Below are 19247 nucleotides of genomic sequence, written 5' to 3'. Positions count from 1 at the left end.
TTGGTCGGGGTTCCATATGGAATAAGAATCAGAATGTGGCTACAACAAGACGGTGCACACCACATTTTAAAACTGAGGTACGGGAATACCTCGACGATCATTTCAAAAAAAAATGAATAGGTAAGGGTGGGCTTCATCACCTGACCTGACCAAAATGGATTTTTATGGGGGTATATGAAATGGATTGTCCACCAAACTACCCCAACATCTACAGAAGAATCTACAAAAAATCACCAGAGCTTACAGGGAAATCCCAGAGGAAATGCTGGAACGTGTAGAGAATTCGTATAAAAAAAGACTGACATTATGTGTTACAGAAAATGGACGCCATTTTGAACATATTTTGTACTTCTCTATTCAATAAAAATTTAGACGTTATTGTTCATATTGAAACATTTTTAAGTAAGTGTAAATAAATGAATTTTCTGTGGTAACAACAATTATTAAAACTGGGAATTATTTGTGAAATATCAGTATTTTTATAGCATACTTCTGATAAAAAATGTAGTGAAATGTTGAATTATTTCATACAAATGAAAAAATAGAGGGTGTTTCATTTGAAAAAGCTGAATTATGTCTGTTTGAAAATGAATGAAGCTTGACCAGTTTCACCGGTTTCCGAAAGTTGAGATTTCAGAAATTATCATAGTGATTTTGACTGATTATTCCTAAAAAAATCCACTTAATTGCTGTAGACATGCGGGTGGTGAATTAAAAAAATATTGTCTGCAAAATGGGTTTTCATGGAATAACTTGGCAATGCCGCAATGGGAATTCGAAAACAAAAACTCTTTGTAGAGCTCAAAAAAATATGAAATCAAATGAAGTATTCATATACTAGGTATTTATTGATATGCATGCGAAAAAAAAATAAAGCAATTCAAAAATTGTTTTCCCTGATATCAATGGCCCGAGGGAATCTTGTTGACTCACCCTGTATGTATAATATACACATGAATATACATGTGATAATCTCCTACAAATATTTGAATTGGTTATGAGTTTTTATTGATAAACTAATATTTTTTAACTGAGAGATAGAATAGATAGATTTATTATCGGATACATCAGTGGTTGATTGTAAGATCGAGACAATATGCTTATGATATGAAAATAAGACACATATGTTTTCGAATGAAAATTAGAAAGATTTCTAGAGAAAACTGCATTGATTGTTGTTTCATGTCTTGTGGAAGGCTCATTTCGGTTATTATTCATTTGTTGTTTTGATTTATCTTGTAGAAAGTTTACCAAGACGCGAAATTAAAATTAGAATCTTCTGCTGAAATTAGTGGCAACGTATGATAGTTTTCTCCTTATTCTTCAGAGTCTACTCGAGCGTAAATGTGTGCTCGCATCTCTCTTTCTCTTGCCGCTGCAATAATGTACGAAACGTAACTCTCTCTCTCTTTTTATCTTCGGTAACTAATACCTTCCTCTCAACTTTTATTCGCCTCGCCCGATCACACTTTTCGTAACGCTCTCATCACGAATTCACCAGCTTACTCCCCAAGTGAGCTGGTAAAGAAGTTTACTTAAATGAAATTCCCATTTTTTCCACACATACTGGATATATACAAGTCCATGAAAAGACTTGGTTCAGATATTTAAATGATGTATTTGCGATTTTTGACACGCAATAACAGATTCCCGAATATTAAGTTTTCATAATATAAAATTGAAACAACGATGAGTTACCATTTTTGGATGTTTTAGTGATAAGAAATAATCAAGTTGTAGAATTTTATGTTTATAGGAAAAAACTAGTACGTATTGATATATTCCTGATGGCTCACACCATTGTTCACAACACAAAATGACAGGTCTAAATCTTCTTGACCCCAGACTGGTTCTCCTCGAGTGAAGGAAGGTACTACAAGAGACATAGCGAAAAGAACGGGTATTGTTCAAATAAATGAATAAAAATAAATATAGTAGATTAGTTATTCAGGAAATGTAAACCAAGGAAGGACTTTCGTAAATTTTCGACTTTTTAAAAAGATTTAAATTCAAAGTTCATTGTATTTCTATATGAATCAAGATACACTAACGAAATAGATCGTATTTCCGAAAGTTTAACGTGAAAGTAACCTTCAAACCGGGGATATATGGAATAATCGAGGACCCTTACATCAGTCAAACTAAGCAAGTCCTTTAAACTCGTTTCAAAGAACACATACCACATACCTATCTGATTTCGGGGATGAAAGTCTAGAAATAGCAAAGTGTAGCATAATAACTATGAACAGTAATTAAAGTCTAATTCCAAAAGCCCTTTGTGTACCTTTTTGAAAATCAATCTGTTAATTGTAGCGGGAACTTTCACGAACATTTTTTGTTCAAATTTCTACTGAAATTCATTGATGTGTATCGGAAAGTGGAGGTGCACCCTGTTAAATATAAATATATGTCGGTTTTAGACGTACTAATTAGATTACTTCATCTTCTGAAGACGCCGCATCGAAAATAGTGTTGCGGTTCTGATGTTCGTAAAAAGAGCTTGTTTTGAATAATTTATGATCAACCTGAAAATCATATTGTGTCGTTGGATACTCATTTCCTGCATACCTGATCAAACTGAATACAGGACGATTTTTTTTGTTATCAAATTGTTCAAAGTATCAACCGAGATTTCAAACCAAGAAAAAATATTTGAAAAACATAACATCACCATATATTTATCCATTGCTTTTCAATACATTTCTGTATAAAGGTCGCGTCAAGGAGCTCAAATTTCTATTTTTATAAATCTGCTGTATACAAAAAATCTTGTCATACGTATTCCGATTCAGCCGTCCCTTTTACCTTTCAAGATCAGCCAGGAATAAACGTAGAGGAATCGATCAATCGCTGAAACATGGTTCAACTTCACGTGATTGGATTACGTATTTTACTTGTCTCACCGTCAAAAACGTGAAAGTTTTCTGAAAATTCTGAGGATTCCATGACCACACGTGAAATATTAAAATGACGTATCTAGTATGCTGATTGGTAAAACGTGATTCAGATTATACAAAGTTGTCCAACGAAAAGTATCCATCAAGCTTTCAGTTTTCAATAAAATTCAACAAAAACTGGTTAGACGAGTCTTTTCAGTTTTCTAAGTAGAACAATTTTATACTTTCACTTAAAATTGTAGTAGGAGCTACTGATATTACTTGAAAAATAAATTCTAAAAAGATGTTGGGTACTCACTCTAGTCGCATAATTTTAGAATTGACACATTTTCGTCCATGTTCGGCCGTGAATTGCTCATCACCAATATAATCAGCAGTCTTCATTCGTAAATATAATAACAAATTTTGGATAATGAAATTATTGCATGAATACTTCATTTTGAAGTGGAATTTACGGAGGAAATTTTCGACATGAAACGACAAAAAATGTCAGTATGACAATGAACATCATTGTTCAGTTAGAATATTCTCATTTAGGTTACGGTGCGACGCGTAACTTTCACGAGACCGAAAGGAACGATTCGGAATGAACGCTTTCCGAATCGTTCATTCGGAATGAACGTTTTCCGAATCGTTCTATCTGTAGAAAATATTTGAGAGAACTTGTATCCAAATTAACAACTACCGGTAGTGTACATAACAGAAAGCCCCCAGGTCATCCATCCATTCCGCAAGAATAGCAAGTGCAAAAAAATTGGTGAGATGGTAGTAAATCCTGAACAGTTCACTTATTCCATCGCGAATGTTTCTGAGGTGTCTCCTTCTACTGTGTGGAGATGACTCTGATCGAAGAACAGAATTCTGTGAAATCATGATGGAAACCATTGCAAGGCATGCTACTTATCTCCACAATATTTGTTTTAGTAACGAATGCACATTTTTTCAAACGGCAATGTTCACAGACAAAATTGTCATTATTGGAATGACACCAACCCTTACGTTTTCCGAGAAACACATACCCAATATCCAGAAAAAATTAACGTTTGGGCAGGAATATTGGGAAACCATATTGTAGGACCTCTATTTATTGATCAAAATTCAACAGGGGAACTGTATTTGAAAATGCTGGAAACTACTGTTGACCCTCTCATCACTGAAAACATCGAAACGAATTCTAATGAATTCGATGTGGATATTGTACTCCAGACAAGTAAGAAACTATTTGGATACAACTTTTCCCGGTCTTTGGATTTGCCGTCGAGTTCCTACAAAATGGCCATCCTACTCGCCAGGTTTGACATCTTTGGACTTTTTTTCATGGGGCTACTTGAAGGAAAAGGTGTACGAAACTGAACCTGCTTCAATATTGGATAAACGGCAGAGAATAATAAATATTTGTAGAGATATTGACGTTACTGTGTTCAAAAATGTTCGGCGTGAAATATCGGATAGACTATTCATGTGTAAAGAAGTTCAAGGCAACTATTTCGAGCATCTTCTGAACTGACCCCAAGCTTATTACCTCATATTATGTAGTTAAATGTCAATATATTCAGGTGATTATTAGAATTTCCGCCATTTTGTAGTAGTTGAAGATATTGACATTATATTCTGACAACAAAAATCGTTTCCAAAACTTGTATGTGTTGTAGAAATGAAATTCATCATTTGACTGTTTGTCCAGAATTCGAAACTTCCTCAACAGACAACATAACATCAAAAAGAATATGTTTTTTTGTATTTTTCCATTTCATAGCATCAAAAACTGTAGAAAAAAAAATTGTACAATATCAATGGCTGTCGAAAGCTTTATCATGAACTGTTACACAAAGATTATAGTCAAGAGACAGATATTAAAAAAAAAATACAGATGTTGAAACTAATTGTCACATATTGACAAACAGAAAAGTATTACTCAAAATTTTATCCGTGGTGATCTTTAAAGGAGAACAATTAGTCGAAACATTCGACCTTCTTGACGATGCTTCAACAGTTTCATTAATCAATGAGAATTTTGCCGATGAATTGAATTTGACAGGTCCTAAACAACCTCTTTAATTACAATGGACAAACAATCAAGCGGAAGAACATAATAATTCAAGAGTGATCAGTTTCAAATTACCTTTCCATTCAAATCAAAATTCAAATTTCTATGTGCGTCACGTTCGTACAATCAAAGGTTTATCTTTACCAAATCAAACGGTGGATGTTAGTGAGATTTCTGAACTTTATCCATATATGAACAACAGATTCAAGTCATTAGTTAACGCTCAACCAAAAATTTTAATTGGGCAAGATAATTGGCAATTACTGGTAAGTACAAAAGTTATATTAGGACCTTGGCATGGGCCTGCAGCCAGTAAAACGCTTCTTGGATGGGTGATACATGGTAATTTCAGGAATAATGATCAAACTTTACCTAAAAATTTGTTATACAGATGGCAAGGTGAAGGACGACCTCAACATTCTACATGATCTTGTCAAGGAGCAGATAGATACTTATGCAGAAGTAAGTAAGTCTATGTCCAAAAAAGCTTTACGTGCTCAACAAATTTTAGATACAACAATGAAAAGAGTTGGAATTGAGTATGAAACAGGTCTTCTTTGGAAAGCAGATGATCTGGTTCTACCAAATAGTAGAGACAATGCATTGAAGAGACTTCATGGTACTACAAGAAGAATGGATAGAGACGAATCGTTGGCAAAGAACTATATCGAGAAAATGCAGGACATGGAAGGTGAAGGTTATATTTCTAAAATTGATTTTGAAGAGATCAAATGTAATTTGTATAAAAGTTGGTTCCTTCCTCATTTTGGAATAACTAACCTAAACAAACCTCACAAATTGGGAATTGTTTTTGATGCTTCTGCGAAGTCCAATGGGGTAAGTTCAAATGATTTTCTGTTAACTGGACCTGACCTTTATAATTCATTGCAAAAAATACTCCTTAACTTCCGTATAAAAAAGTTTGTTTTCACTTCTGACACCAAGGAAATGCTTCTTAGGGTCAAGGTAAGAAAAGAAGATCGAATCTCCCAACGGATTTTATACAGAGGAATGAAGAGAACAAAACAACCAGATATTTATGAAATAAACGTGTTTTTTTTTGGCTCAACTTGTGGTCCCTGCTTAGCACAAGAAGTAAAAAATAGAAACGCTCGAGACTTCAGCCAGTACTACCCGAAAACAGCAAGGGATATAATCGATGCTCACTACATGGATGACTATCTTGTAGGAGCAGATACGGTAGAAGAAGCAGCACAGATTATAAATGATGTAATATATATACATAGTAAAGGAAATTTTGAAATTTGTAATTGGATAGCTAATGATTCAAATATATTGAAGGAAGTGTATGATAGGTTATTTTCTGATTGCCAAAAAAAATTTTGATAAAAACGAATCGTCAAACGAAAGAATATTAGGTGTCTGGTGGTATCCTAAAGTTGACACATTCACTTTCAAAACCAATTTTCATAAAATAGATAAAAGTCTATTAGATACTGGACGAAAACCATCTAAAAGAGAAGTTTGAATCTGCCCAATAGCGATAATTAGAGCAATTAACTGTGCCATTTACAAAAAAAGAACATTCATCACTAAAGCAAATGTTGGAAACAAAATGTAGATTTTCCACCGCTCGTTCACTAAACAACTCGCAAAATTGCAAGCGTCGATCAAAACCATCTTCATTCAGTTCTTGCGTTAATTTAATCTTGTAAGGATGCATTTTGTGGGTTTTTAAAATACGCCGAATGCTAGTTGGTGACACCCCGGAAACAAATGCTAAGTTTCTTGTGCTCCAAGTATATGGTAAAACTCAACATGACCCAGAATTGCCAATTGTGTCGCCTCATTTGTTACTGGTGCTTCGATTTGCCGTTTTTTATTTGCTACAGATCCAGTCGCGCGAAATTTTGCAACTAAATCGAAAACATACTGTCGCGACACATTCTTCTCATGTTTCTTTTCACTTCTTCGATTGACGACTTGTTTATTTTGTGGAAATTCATGTTCACTGAGGATACACTACAAAAACACACTTTTGTCTATTTTCCACTATATTCCTTCAATGTTGACCGGTTTCGGCTATTATACCATTTTCAAAACTAACTGATTACATTTAAATCCGAGTAATTTATACCTATATTATTCTAGCATAAATGATTTGATATACCTGATATATCTGATATACCTGATATCCGGTACCTGCGTTTCATATACCTGTAAAATCCATGAACATAACAAAGCTTTCAATATAATGTAGGTTTTGGGATCTGGACTATAGGTTCAGGAGAGGACTATTGTTTAATTCAAGTTGTTCGTTGAGGAAAATAGAATTGGGATCTTTCTTTGACCTGTTTATTTCCATAGATTCCAACAGATTCATCATTTTCCCTTTTTCGCATGTATGTAGGATCTTTAAATTATCTTTATCTATTTTATGTTTCGAATTTTGAATATGTTCGTACATTAATGATTTTTTATCCGAAATGACATGTTCGTGGTACCTTGTATCAAAATTTCTCCCAGTTTGGCCTGTATATATGGCAGGGCATTCACCACATTCTATTCGATATATACCAGATATCTTTCCTTTCTCTAATTTAGGTTTGGCATTAAATAATATGTTTCCTAAATTTCCGTTGGATGTGTAGGATGTTTGTAAATTGAATTTTGAGAGATAATTTTTAATATTCTCGGAGATTCTACCAGCATAATTGATACTAACATATTTGTGTTCTGGTCTTGTGGAAATTGAGTATAGTTCTTTCATTATTGATTTTTGTTGATATTTCATTATTATGTTATTATCTCTCAAAATTCAATTTACAAACATCCTACACACCCAACGGAAATTTAGGAAACATATTATTTAATGCCAAACCTAAATTAGAGAAAGGAAAGAGATCTGGTATATATCGAATAGAATGTGGTGAATGCCCTGCCATATATACAGGCCAAACTGGGAGAAATTTTGATACAAGGTACCACGAACATGTCATTTCGGATAAAAAATCATTAATGTACGAACATCTTCAAAATTCGAAACATAAAATAGATAAAGATAATTTAAAGATCCTACATACATGCGAAAAAGGGAAAATGATGAATCTGTTGGAATCTATGGAAATAAACAGGTCAAAGAAAGATCCCAATTCTATTGTCCTCAACGAACAACTTGAATTAAACAATAGTCCTCTCCTGAACCTATAGTCCAGATCCCAAAACCTACATTATATTGAAAGCTTTGTTATGTTCATGGATTTTACAGGTATATGAAACGCAGGTACCGGATATCAGGTATATCAGATATATCAGGTATATCAAATCATTTATGCTAGAATAATATAGGTATAAATTACTCGGATTTAAATGTAATCAGTTAGTTTTGAAAATGGTATAATAGCCGAAACCGGTCAACATTAAAGAAATATAGTGGAAAATAGACAAAAGTGTGTTTTTGTAGTGTATCCTCAGTCTTCTCATGTTGTTGATTGAACAGTTCAGCAGCTCTCGCAACACAACGTCTATTTCTATGGGACAGTTCAATCAACTCAACCCTCTCTGCAGTTGTGTAAACCATTGTTTCTTTAGCAATACTTTACAGCACTCACTACTAGTAATAATGTAGAAATCACTTTTAACATAAAAATGAGAAATAGAAACAGCATTTTTAACCACTTCTCGATGGTAATAGTCCTCTATCAGAAAAGAACTGAAAAATTAACAAAAAAGTAGCGTAAGAAACAAATGAAAGAGTTCCAAATACATTCCAACGGAGCAGTGGCCTACAACAATTTGTTGCTATTAACAATATTGAAAAAGTTAATTATCGAAAAAAACTTTTTTAAATAGGTCCCAATTTAAAGAACTGTATACCATTGCTTAGAGAATTCCAAGATGTTTCAAGCGATGTGCGACTCGCCCCCTATTCCCTATTAAAATTCCAAGGGTTGTTCACCCCTCTCCTCTGGGGTTGAAGTGACGTCGCTGTAAATGGGGAAAAAACTGTCCCCCTTCCAATAAAAATCAACCTGTCTGAGCGTTTTTTCGGATTTGCAAGATTAGTACCCAATACCTCCATGTCAAGTTCGGATGGCCCACCCTGTATATCAAATATTGACTGCACAGCGTTTGTTTGAAGGTGATGACAATATTTCATGGTAAATTTCATCAGTTCGGAGTTTCATTATCTACTGTGATATAAAATGATTCGAAATCCCTGAAAGAAGCAATAAAATAAAAATCCACGGGAAGAACATTGGTTCAGGAGGAAATTCAAAGAAGCCGCATATATGTTGTCCAACAACGCATTTAGTTAAGCTAGCGTAAAAATACGCAACATATGGAAACCCATAGTCAAGCGGAAAATGGCCAACTTCCGCCAAACGGTTAGTTCCCGCTAAACTGGTGAAGGGAAGAGAGTGAAAAGGGAATAGGTGAAAGCACTCGAATGACCTATGAAGAGTCATCCCTCGGAGGAATAAGTTCAGTAATCACCTGAAGACAATTGTGGATACTAACAATCGAAACGTCATGAAGTAAGTTGACTTGAAATCTCTCAATTTTTATTTCTTTTTCATTGTTGAATTTTCAATTGTTGCTTGTATTTTATTCTAGTATGATATAATTTCAAACCCTAAAAAATGTACAGTCCCGTTTTCAAAATATTTCATTAATTGATATTTTTTAAATGGAACACCTTTTATTTTATCATGCATTTCGATTCGTATTTTCCAACAACAAAACTCATATCACCTTCCACTAGTACAAAAAATTCCTTGTTTTCTACTAGCAGTATTTATTTTATTAATTGATAATTAATTGATTTGTCAAATATTCTCAAGTATATCATGAAAATGTCATAAATTATTATTACTGTCAACTACTGTTCAATATTTTTCGAAATGCCGTTTTCCCATCAAGAAAAATGTGATATGTTAGGATCCTACTTGCCAGAAAAATAGCATAAGAGCAATCCAACACTACAACAATTCGTTCCCTGATCGTGAATTACCTAATTGGCATTTTTAGCTGTGCTTCATCGTCGATTAGGGAACAATGAAAAAGTTTTTGAGAGAAGGAGAACTGAAAAACGTTTTGTAATATCTGAAGATACAAAAATTATGTTTTAGCCTACTCTGAGGTAAATCCAAATAATTTCATCAGAGATGTATCTAGAGAAGTAGTTGTTCCACCGTCTGTTATTCAACGAATTCTGAAGAAACATGAGATGTCTCATTGAAAGTCAAGACCAGTGCAAACACTAGAACCTGGTGACCCCTGAGACACGAATGGGGTTTTGTCGATGGTTTATGAATTAATGCAAGCAAGATTCAAACTTCCATTGAAATATTATATGGCGCAATGAGGCTAATTTTTCAAATTGTGGGATGTATAATAGAAAGAATTTTCACTATTGGAGTAGATATAATACATTTCTAGTCGACCCCCATAATCCGGAAAGACGATTTAGTATTAATGTTTGGTGTGGTCTATTTAGAGGCAGCATTATCGGTCCATTTTTCCACCATGGTCCTTTGAACAGACCCCGTTATATTAATTTATTAACAAAAGTGTTGGAAGCGTTTTTCGATGATCTTGATCTGGTGGTCAGATGATCTATTTTCAGCAGAATTGAGCATCAGCATATAATTTCAGTGGCGTGAAACGAACGTTGCGACATTGTTTCGGAAAAAGATGGATTGGTACAAATGGTCCTGTTGAAAAAAGAGGTGTACAAAATAAAAGAAAAATGTAGATGATTTTGAAAATTATATTGAAACTATAATTAATGAAATTGATGGCCGAATTGTGTTGAAAGCAACACATAGTGTCAAGAGAAGGGCCCAAATATGTGTTCGAAAAGAAGGCGTTGTTTCGTCTATTTCATAACTTTTCATTCACCAAAACAAAGACATTTTTTAACTAGTGAAGGAAATTATTATTTTCACATAGGTCGCTGATTTTTAACCTTAGGAAGGAAGGTGATATGAGCTTTGTTGCTGGAGGTGTTATTACGAATCAAAATGCATGATAAAATATAGGATGTTCTATCATTTTATGAAATTGATATTTTGAAAACACGACTGTCAGTTTTTTTTTGTTTTTAGCATCGAGAGGGCCATTGAAAATGCTACTAGTTTGTCATTTAACCGAATTCGTAATATCAATGATAACGGAGATGGCAATTTTGAGGATAATTTTACAATTGATTTTTTTTATTCCAACTTCTGCAAGTATAATGAAAGGTGTAATTCGTATGTGAGCAAAATTCCACATTTTCCATTACCTGAATTTCCTTTTTTTGGTTCCAAACTTTGATCTCTCACTTTCCAGTTAATTTTTTAACTTTTACAAATGGTTGAAGAATTGGAAAGATAGACCAAAAGCTGGGAAAAATTGGAATAGGTAATTACTATTGTCATCGTTCATTACTGTCATGTTCGTCGATATTGATTTGAATATCGACAAAACATACATTCAACTAAATAATAAAATACGACTCCAATTTACCAACTTACTATATTACCGGTCAAAAACATACTAATTTATATCTGCTGGATAGTCAACATAAAACAGCTTGGACTTTTTACATGGACCATTGATGATATTTCTTCAATACCATTTCTATACTAAATTCAATTCCTTAAAAATGATTGAGCCAAAAGATTCCTTGTCGACCCTGCTTGACGTTATGCTGAATAAGATAGAGATAAAAATATAGCAAATAACTATATAGGTCATGATACAATATTTTAAATGACGAAATATAAAATTTTCACTACAAAAGTATTTTCATTTGAGTTTTTTCTTTCACGTTAATACGGTATTTACAAAAAATATTTTTTTAAAAATAGGAAGGCACGTGTCACATGCCACGTGTTTACTTCAATTTTTCATGGCATGCTGTGTGAAAACATTGGACTATTTCATCAAATAAATTTGATTATATTGCTATTGGAGTTATTTGAATAGAAATAGATGAAGTTGTCATAATAAAACTACGTTTAACTGAAGTCAAATTTTTCTCGACAGAAACTGTTTCCATATTAGTACACTATAATTTAGTTTATGCAGAGTATTCTCAGCTGAACTGAATGAAGGAAAGGATCCGATTTTTGCTGCATAATCGATGAAATCGAATAATATATGAAAAATTGACAGTTTCCTCGGTTGGAAAAACTGCAGCGTATCTGTAGTATTGAAAGCCAATAATTTGATAGAAGTAGTCATTGGAGAAAACTAAGCAAGAACGTTCAACAGCACAGAAAATATCAAGTAATGGGGGAGGGAAAAGGACAATCACACCATGGTCGTATTTATTCCATCAATCAGGATCAGTTATCTTATCTGGTCGCTTGTGAAAGAAATTGATAACAGTTCACTTTGACCGAAGTGTCAAAGAAAATTATTTATCATAAATTTCAGGAACTGCGTACGTCCAAAGGTCAAAAAATCACGAATTTTTATTTCGAAGTGAAAGCTTTGGTTAAATAACCCAAAAATCGGATGTTTTTTTCATCTCCTGGAGACGCAAACTTGGATGGGGAAACGCGCGAAAAATATTATAGTTCTGGTACCTATTTGAAAAAAGTGTTTTTTTTTTATCACGTCTGATATTTTCATCTGTGATATGGATAAGTTCTAGAAGATTTCTGTATACAGAATTCAATTGCACAAATCCAAGGTTATTTCACTTTCTATTTTTATTATTGCGAGTAACATTTTTGAAAATTCCACCAGAAAATATAATTTTTCAATTTTTGGAATGAAAAACGAGTGACAAGTGTCCATTTAACTGAATGTCCAAAACAATACCAAAGTTCCGTTTCATAGAAGAACAATATTAAGAAAAATTTAATTTGTTGGGGATTTGAAGAAGTGGCAATGGAAGTTCTGAATTTTAGGGTCCTGTTCTATCAAAGTTGGAATTGAAGACACGGAATTTGAGTGAAAAGGCGAGAAAACACGGCAATCTGATTTCGGACATCATCAACCCAACTGGACTCACCAACCGAGGCATCATTCTGTGTCGTCTCCATTCGCTTTTCTGAATGTAAACACACACCTACGCAATTTCTTGGCCTTCCCCAGCATGCACATTTATTTGGAACACGATGATTGGAGAAATGTAGGTCAGTGTGGAAATTTCGTCGTAGAATTCCTACGAAAGATGTCCCTTTGACGCATTGCACAACACAGGAATGGAACACTACGCAGTTTAGTCGGAACTTAGTTTTAGAAAAAGGATAAAAAAAACTCACCACTGATTGTGCTATTATCTGAAATGATGACCATCGTTTTATCTTCCAAATCGTCAGTTTTCACAAAATTTCCACTTTCTTTCGCATTTTCCACTCGTTGTTATTTCACAGTTTGTTTCGATCAAAAGAAAAAAAATAGCAACTCAAATTTGTTCCTAACTATTGAAAAGATTTTTTAATTGTGTGCAACTGAGCTCCTGTGTGTTTCGGAGTATACTGCCGAAGAGTCCACAACAATCCTGCAGCGCGATCCTTGTAGAGCAGACGCTTGCGTAAGGACGAGGATCCTTGAAAAGGATAATAGTAGTCTAGTTTTCGGAATGGCGCAACAAACGCAGAGCCGCTAGAAAATAGAGCATGAAACGATTATACCTAGTTTGCGAACTGTTTTCCACGCACTTATCGATATAGGGTGATAAATGTTTTTGATGAGCATTAATTGCACGTATGCCATCGAAAACGTACCGCGAGAGAAATAATTTTTGCAAAAATTAAAAAACATCCCAAATTCGTCTGAGAGGGGGACCAGTTTTTATTCAAAAACAATCACCTATATTTTCTCAGAACAAATTTGCAGTTTTTACCGTTCAAAAGGTACCGGGCTTTTGCATGCCAAAATATTCAAATACGCATAGCCTGTGTTGTGAATTATGATGAAGTGTTAAAAAATTATTTTGACATAATCAGGTCAGTTATTGGGTAGTCACCGTCCTAGGAAGGACGGTTTCCCATCATACGTCTATCAGAGAAAATTAATCTAGAATAAGTGGCAAAATTTCCCAGAATTGTATCCATTGAAAAGAGAATGAATTGAGAAAGGTTTTGGCTTTCTACGTCTCCATTTTTTAGAAAAACTGTTTAATTCAATCTTCATGCAGAATTATTTTTTTTAAGTATTTTTTTTCATGTAATTCGAAAGTAGTTGTTTCAGGAGGGCTTTTTTCCAGTTTATATCTAGAAGTAACTCTTATGCATGATCTACACCATTGTGAAAAATGTATTTCGAAATGATTTGCTTCTTCTTTTCTTTGGAAGTTTCCTACATTTTTTGTATGAAGATTTCTGTAAAATCAAGCTACCATGAAAATATTTCCTTTTCAAATAAAAGAAGATTCCTATGGCTGGGAATTATTCAAAAAAGCGAATGAATGTCTACTATACAGCGTGACTCACAGTCGATGGTAGGTTAGACGTTTCTGGAAAACGCAAAACATGATTTTTCTGAAAATTTCATCTCTCATATTTCTTTACTTGTTCTAGCGATCTGAAATATTTTCAGCATTGCGGCGTTGCCACTTCCATCAAAAAGTCTTAGCAACTTTATTTTTTTGAATGGAACACCCCGTATATTAATACATTTTTGGAATTGCTCTGGTATTTTAATACTTCTTCGTTATAATGTCCTATACCTATCTCTATCTGTTTTCGAAATAAAAAATTAATTGTGCTAAATATGGTCCAAAACATAGCCTTAATTGAAATTAAGTACATCAGTACTCTCAATTCATGAAAAGTTGATATTTTGATGATAGTTTGGAAAAACTCGAAATATTTAAATAACACCAAGAAATCGACTCCATATCATACAGGGCGTGCTAAAATTACTATTATTTCCATTGTGCATAAAAGTAGTCAAAAGTTCATTTTTTCAAATTAAACCCCCTCTATATTACTCGGTAAATTGAAAGATGATGAGAAATGCTTCAAGATGATATATCATGTCCCTATACCTAAATCGTCAAGTTTTCTCAATAAAGTCGCTTCTTCTAGAAACATTATTTTTTTTAGAATTTGGATGTAGGTAGCAGTGGAATTATCAAGCTTATAGCAGTTCGGTTACTTTTATAAGTAATTTACAAAGAGTTATTGACGGTGTTTCGAATCATCTTCCAAAATGAATGCAAATATCGATTATTCAAACGAAGTTCTTATGAAATTATTTATTATACACATGAACAAAGTGATCGAATCATTGTCAGAACGTGTAAAAAATTCAACCGAATGTATCCTGAATTAACATCAATGAACGAGAGGAAGTTTGTAAGGTTGTAAAATAATTTCCTTAACTATGGCTTAAAGTTTCCAGGGAACAACTGTACCAAAAATCAGTCATTTCTAGGTAAAAAGTGAGATTTTGTGGGCTGAGACATGTGAAAGTACAGACAATAACAGAATAGGATGATTCAAAATAACAAAATTGTAAACAAAATATCACATTTTCACAATAAATGCTGAAAATGTTGTCCATTACATTCTAAACACTTCAAAATGTTTTTTTTATGCGACTTGTGGTTACTTTTTCAATTTCCTGGGGATCCAGATCTTCAATACTCCGCACTATTCGCCGTCGCAATTCATCTTTGGTAGGCAATGGAGTACTGTATACCCTTTCTTTTAAAACATCCCATAAAAAAAGTCAAGTGGCGTGAGATCGGGTGATCTCGGTGGCCAATCCCACGGCCACCTAAACACCTAAACCAACGATCGTCGAAGAGTTCGTCAAGTTTCCCGGAACCTTCCTGGGTGGAATGAGCTGGCGCTCCGTCCAGTTGAAACCATGAATTCCTATATTCCTCTAAAGGCAAATTTTCAAGAAAATCGGTTACAGTCGTCCTTAATATTTGGAGATATCTCTCTGCATTCGATGTGTCTTCACAAATGAAAAAGCTAATTTTATTGTTCTTCAGAATACAGAAAACATTCAGGTCAAATTTTTCTTGAAAACCCATTTCTTTTGTAACATGAGTATTATGATCAGCCCAAAAATGTTTATTCCTGCTATTGAAAATACCATCCCTCGTAAATTTTGATCCGTCGCTCCAAATTATTTTTGATGTTTTTGTACCGAGTGCAAACAAACGGGTCCATCTAATTCATCATAATGTACTGTATCATAAAATCAAATCTGAGAAATTGCAATGCATTATAACCCTACAAGATCATAATCGTAATATACAGAATACGTAATGCAGAGAAACGTAAGCCGTCATAATTGCAATTCATCATAACGTAATATAGCAGAACGTACTTTGTCATAAAGTACAAATTCATAACGTACTTATAGAAACGTTAATCGATCATATTTGTAACGCATCATATTCACATTGTATCATAAACTCATAGTATCATATCGCTAAAGCGTAAAAAAAAGAGAAGCCGCCACAACCAGTACTTGTACTTCCCTACATCAAAGGATTGTCGGAAAGGATAAGAAGGATTGGGTCCAAGTATAACATCAGAACCTGCTTCAGATCTGGGAACACTATCCGTAGCAGTCTCATGAAAACCAGGCCACCCAACGCGGACTGCAATTCCAAGAATTGCATTTACCGGATACCCTGCGAGTGCGGAGAATCATACATCGATGGAACTAAGAGGCCATTGAAACACACACAGCGAGGAGAAACCAGCAAATCTGGAATAGCAGAGCATGTTTGGACTCATCAACATAACAACTAGTGGTCTCAAGCTGAAATCATCCACAAGGAGGAACACTGGTTTAGGTAAAAATTCAAAGAAGCCCCATATGTTGTCCACCAACGCATTTAGCCTAGCTAGCGTAGAGATACACAACATATGGAAACCCCTAATCAAGCGGAATACGACCAACTTCCGTCAAACAGTCTGCTTCCGCTAAAACCGATAAAGCGGGGAGAAGGAAGAGGGGATAGGTGAAAGCACTCAAATGACCTATAAATAGTCAGATCTCAGTTATTTTTCTGATAATCTTTTTGATTTTTCACAGATCCTTACAGGGATTTCAAATCAATTTATATCATATTAGACAACGGAAATCGGAACTAATGAAACGTAGAAACCATATTGTACAGAATACGTACTCCATCATATTTGTAATGTGTAGAATACGTGAAGTATCATAACGTAATCCATCATAATTTGGTTGCTCGCGCATAAAGTCAGTAGTCTCCCAGAATATGAAAAAATGTTGCTGGCAAATATTTTTTGACTAATGTGGATCTGACCTGTGACCTATTCAAATTATCGCCTACTAGTGAGCCAATTTATTGTAACATTCGGAATGAGATTGGGCATTTCCGACAGGAGTGATACTTGATGGCCGATGGAAGGAAGGATGAATCTGATACTGATATAAGCTTTTGCTTATAGCGAATTGTTGCGGAAGGCATTTTGAATATAAAAAATATTTGCCGAGCAATCATGTAGAAACATTCAAATAGAAGTGAAGGGAATAAATCGAATGTGGACTAAAAAACAAAGACAAATATTGTTCATTATCCGACAAACCTTTCATAAGATCACTTTGCATACTTGAAATAGGAATGTATTTCAATTCTGAAAAATTGTAGTTACCCTTCCGAAATCAGAGTCAGCAAATTTGACTTCTTCAAAATAGATTGTTTTTCAGAAGTCTCATGATTTGTGATATAGAAAAGTGACATTTTCAGATCATTATTGAAATGGAGAAATAGCATATTTGTCCTTACTCTTTGTCCTCCTGTAGAAAGTAGTTATTTATGCACTAGCGGGCGGAAAGTACAGTTCATCGCCATCATTACACTATTCACGTCAAAGCTATAAACACCTATACTTTACACCATTAATGAATAACAATGTGAAAAGTGAGAGTTTCAAACACGAGCGAAGTTCAAACACTCATCAGCCTATTTTAAGTGGTACTAAGTGGTTACAAAATATATTTAACTGTTATAGCGGTATATAAAACAATGTTCAGCTATATAAAAATTAATTTCACAATATTGCCTATCGAAATTTATTTTTGCAATGTGTTCTTATTTAGTAATCAGTAAACCCGACAGTATTATTTTTACAAGCTATATAGTATGCTTTTTGGTATAAGTCCGTCATCGTTATTCATAATATTATTGTGTTAACTTATTTCTACACTCTCATAGCCTTTTGGACTTCCCAAAAGGCTCTGTAGTGTATGACTTGTTTTAAAAACCACCTTCATACCTAGTTCCTTGCAAATCTTTCCAATGTTCTTCGTATATTGGTGGTATGGAACTGAGATGTATTCATCTTGGTTTTTGTCCTTTCTGAAACTTGAGATTTCGTTCATTCTTAACCTAAACTTCTTCTTGCTTATTTTTTAATCTACATTACCACTCGAGAAACCGTTAGTGGCTGCTATTTCCTGTATTGTACGTCTTTCTTTTGTGAACCTATCATGTGTTAGAAGGAAAGTCAAAAGACGATGCACTAAAAAATTCAAACCAGCACGTTTGTGCTGTCCACAGTGATGTGAACTGTCAGGAATATACCTATGCGTGCTTGTTTCTTTTCTAAATATATCATATTCTAACCCTCCATATTAGCTCATCATTACCAAAACGTCAAGAAATGGTAGTTGTTCCTTATTTTCTAACTCATACGTGAATTTTATTGATGTACATCTATTATTGGAAACAAAGTCCTCAATATTCGATTTTTTGATATCGAATATCGTGAAAATATCATCCACATACCTTAGCCAAGGACAAGGGATTTCCCATGGCCGTTCCTTCCTGTTGCTCATATAAACAACCTTCTACCTGTAACCGATTTTGTTTCATACACAAATTAGTAAGAGAAACGAATTCATCGTTTTCGTTATTATTGAAATTATTTTTCTCTAGTAATTCCCTGAGGTATTGCAAGGTCTGTGGAATTGGGACGCTAGGAAATAAGGAACTATCATCAAAAGAAACCAAAATCTCACGTTCTTGCAGAACCAAGTTTTTTGTATGTTGTATGAACTCTAAAGAGTTTTTTTTATACCAAAACTTGGTTCCGCAATTGACAAGGTTTTAAATTCCTTAATGAACCACTTTGATATTTGGTAGGTAGGAGTTCCATGGGGCGCATTAATTTTCCCAGTTTGTGGATTTTTGGGAGGCAATATAGTTTCGACACCGTTGGGTTGGAAACTTGTAACTTCCGTTTCAGTTGAGGGGTAAGTATGTTGTCGCATTTCTTGAGGACGTCTTTTACTTCGGCAATCATCTTCCGCATACGGTTCGTTGGTAATGAGAGTATTGACCCTTTCGTAGTAGTTCGATTTATTCAGAAATACTATTTTGTTACCTTTGTGTTACC

At 34.2% G+C, this 19247-nt stretch overlaps 1 protein-coding gene across 2 annotated transcripts in view; it reads right to left on the bottom strand.

Moving 5' to 3' along the window:
• The window catches only part of Syt14 (Synaptotagmin 14), a 159445-nt gene extending 141655 nt beyond the window's left edge, over window positions 1-17790 (bottom strand). Inside the window, exon 1 of one of the 2 annotated variants that reach the window (XM_074186174.1) lies at window positions 17636-17790. Coding sequence is in view for 1 of the 2 variants with exons in the window: in XM_074186173.1 (XP_074042274.1) it covers window positions 13170-13203 (34 nt within the window). In the remaining variant the exon portion in view is untranslated. Of the gene's footprint in view, window positions 1-13169; window positions 13368-17635 lie in introns of those variants that run through there. The other variant, XM_074186173.1, reaches the window with a different exon arrangement.
• Window positions 17791-19247: the final 1457 nt, after the last annotated feature.

The sequence above is a fragment of the Leptinotarsa decemlineata genome, unplaced genomic scaffold (genome assembly GCF_025532065.1).
Source record: "Leptinotarsa decemlineata unplaced genomic scaffold, Ldec_3_MD MMD2_tig00078422_RagTag_RagTag, whole genome shotgun sequence".
In the NCBI taxonomy this organism is placed as follows: Eukaryota; Metazoa; Arthropoda; class Insecta; order Coleoptera; family Chrysomelidae; genus Leptinotarsa; species Leptinotarsa decemlineata.
The sequence above is the reverse complement of the archived record's forward strand: the minus strand, read 5'-3'. Positions and strand labels throughout refer to the sequence as shown.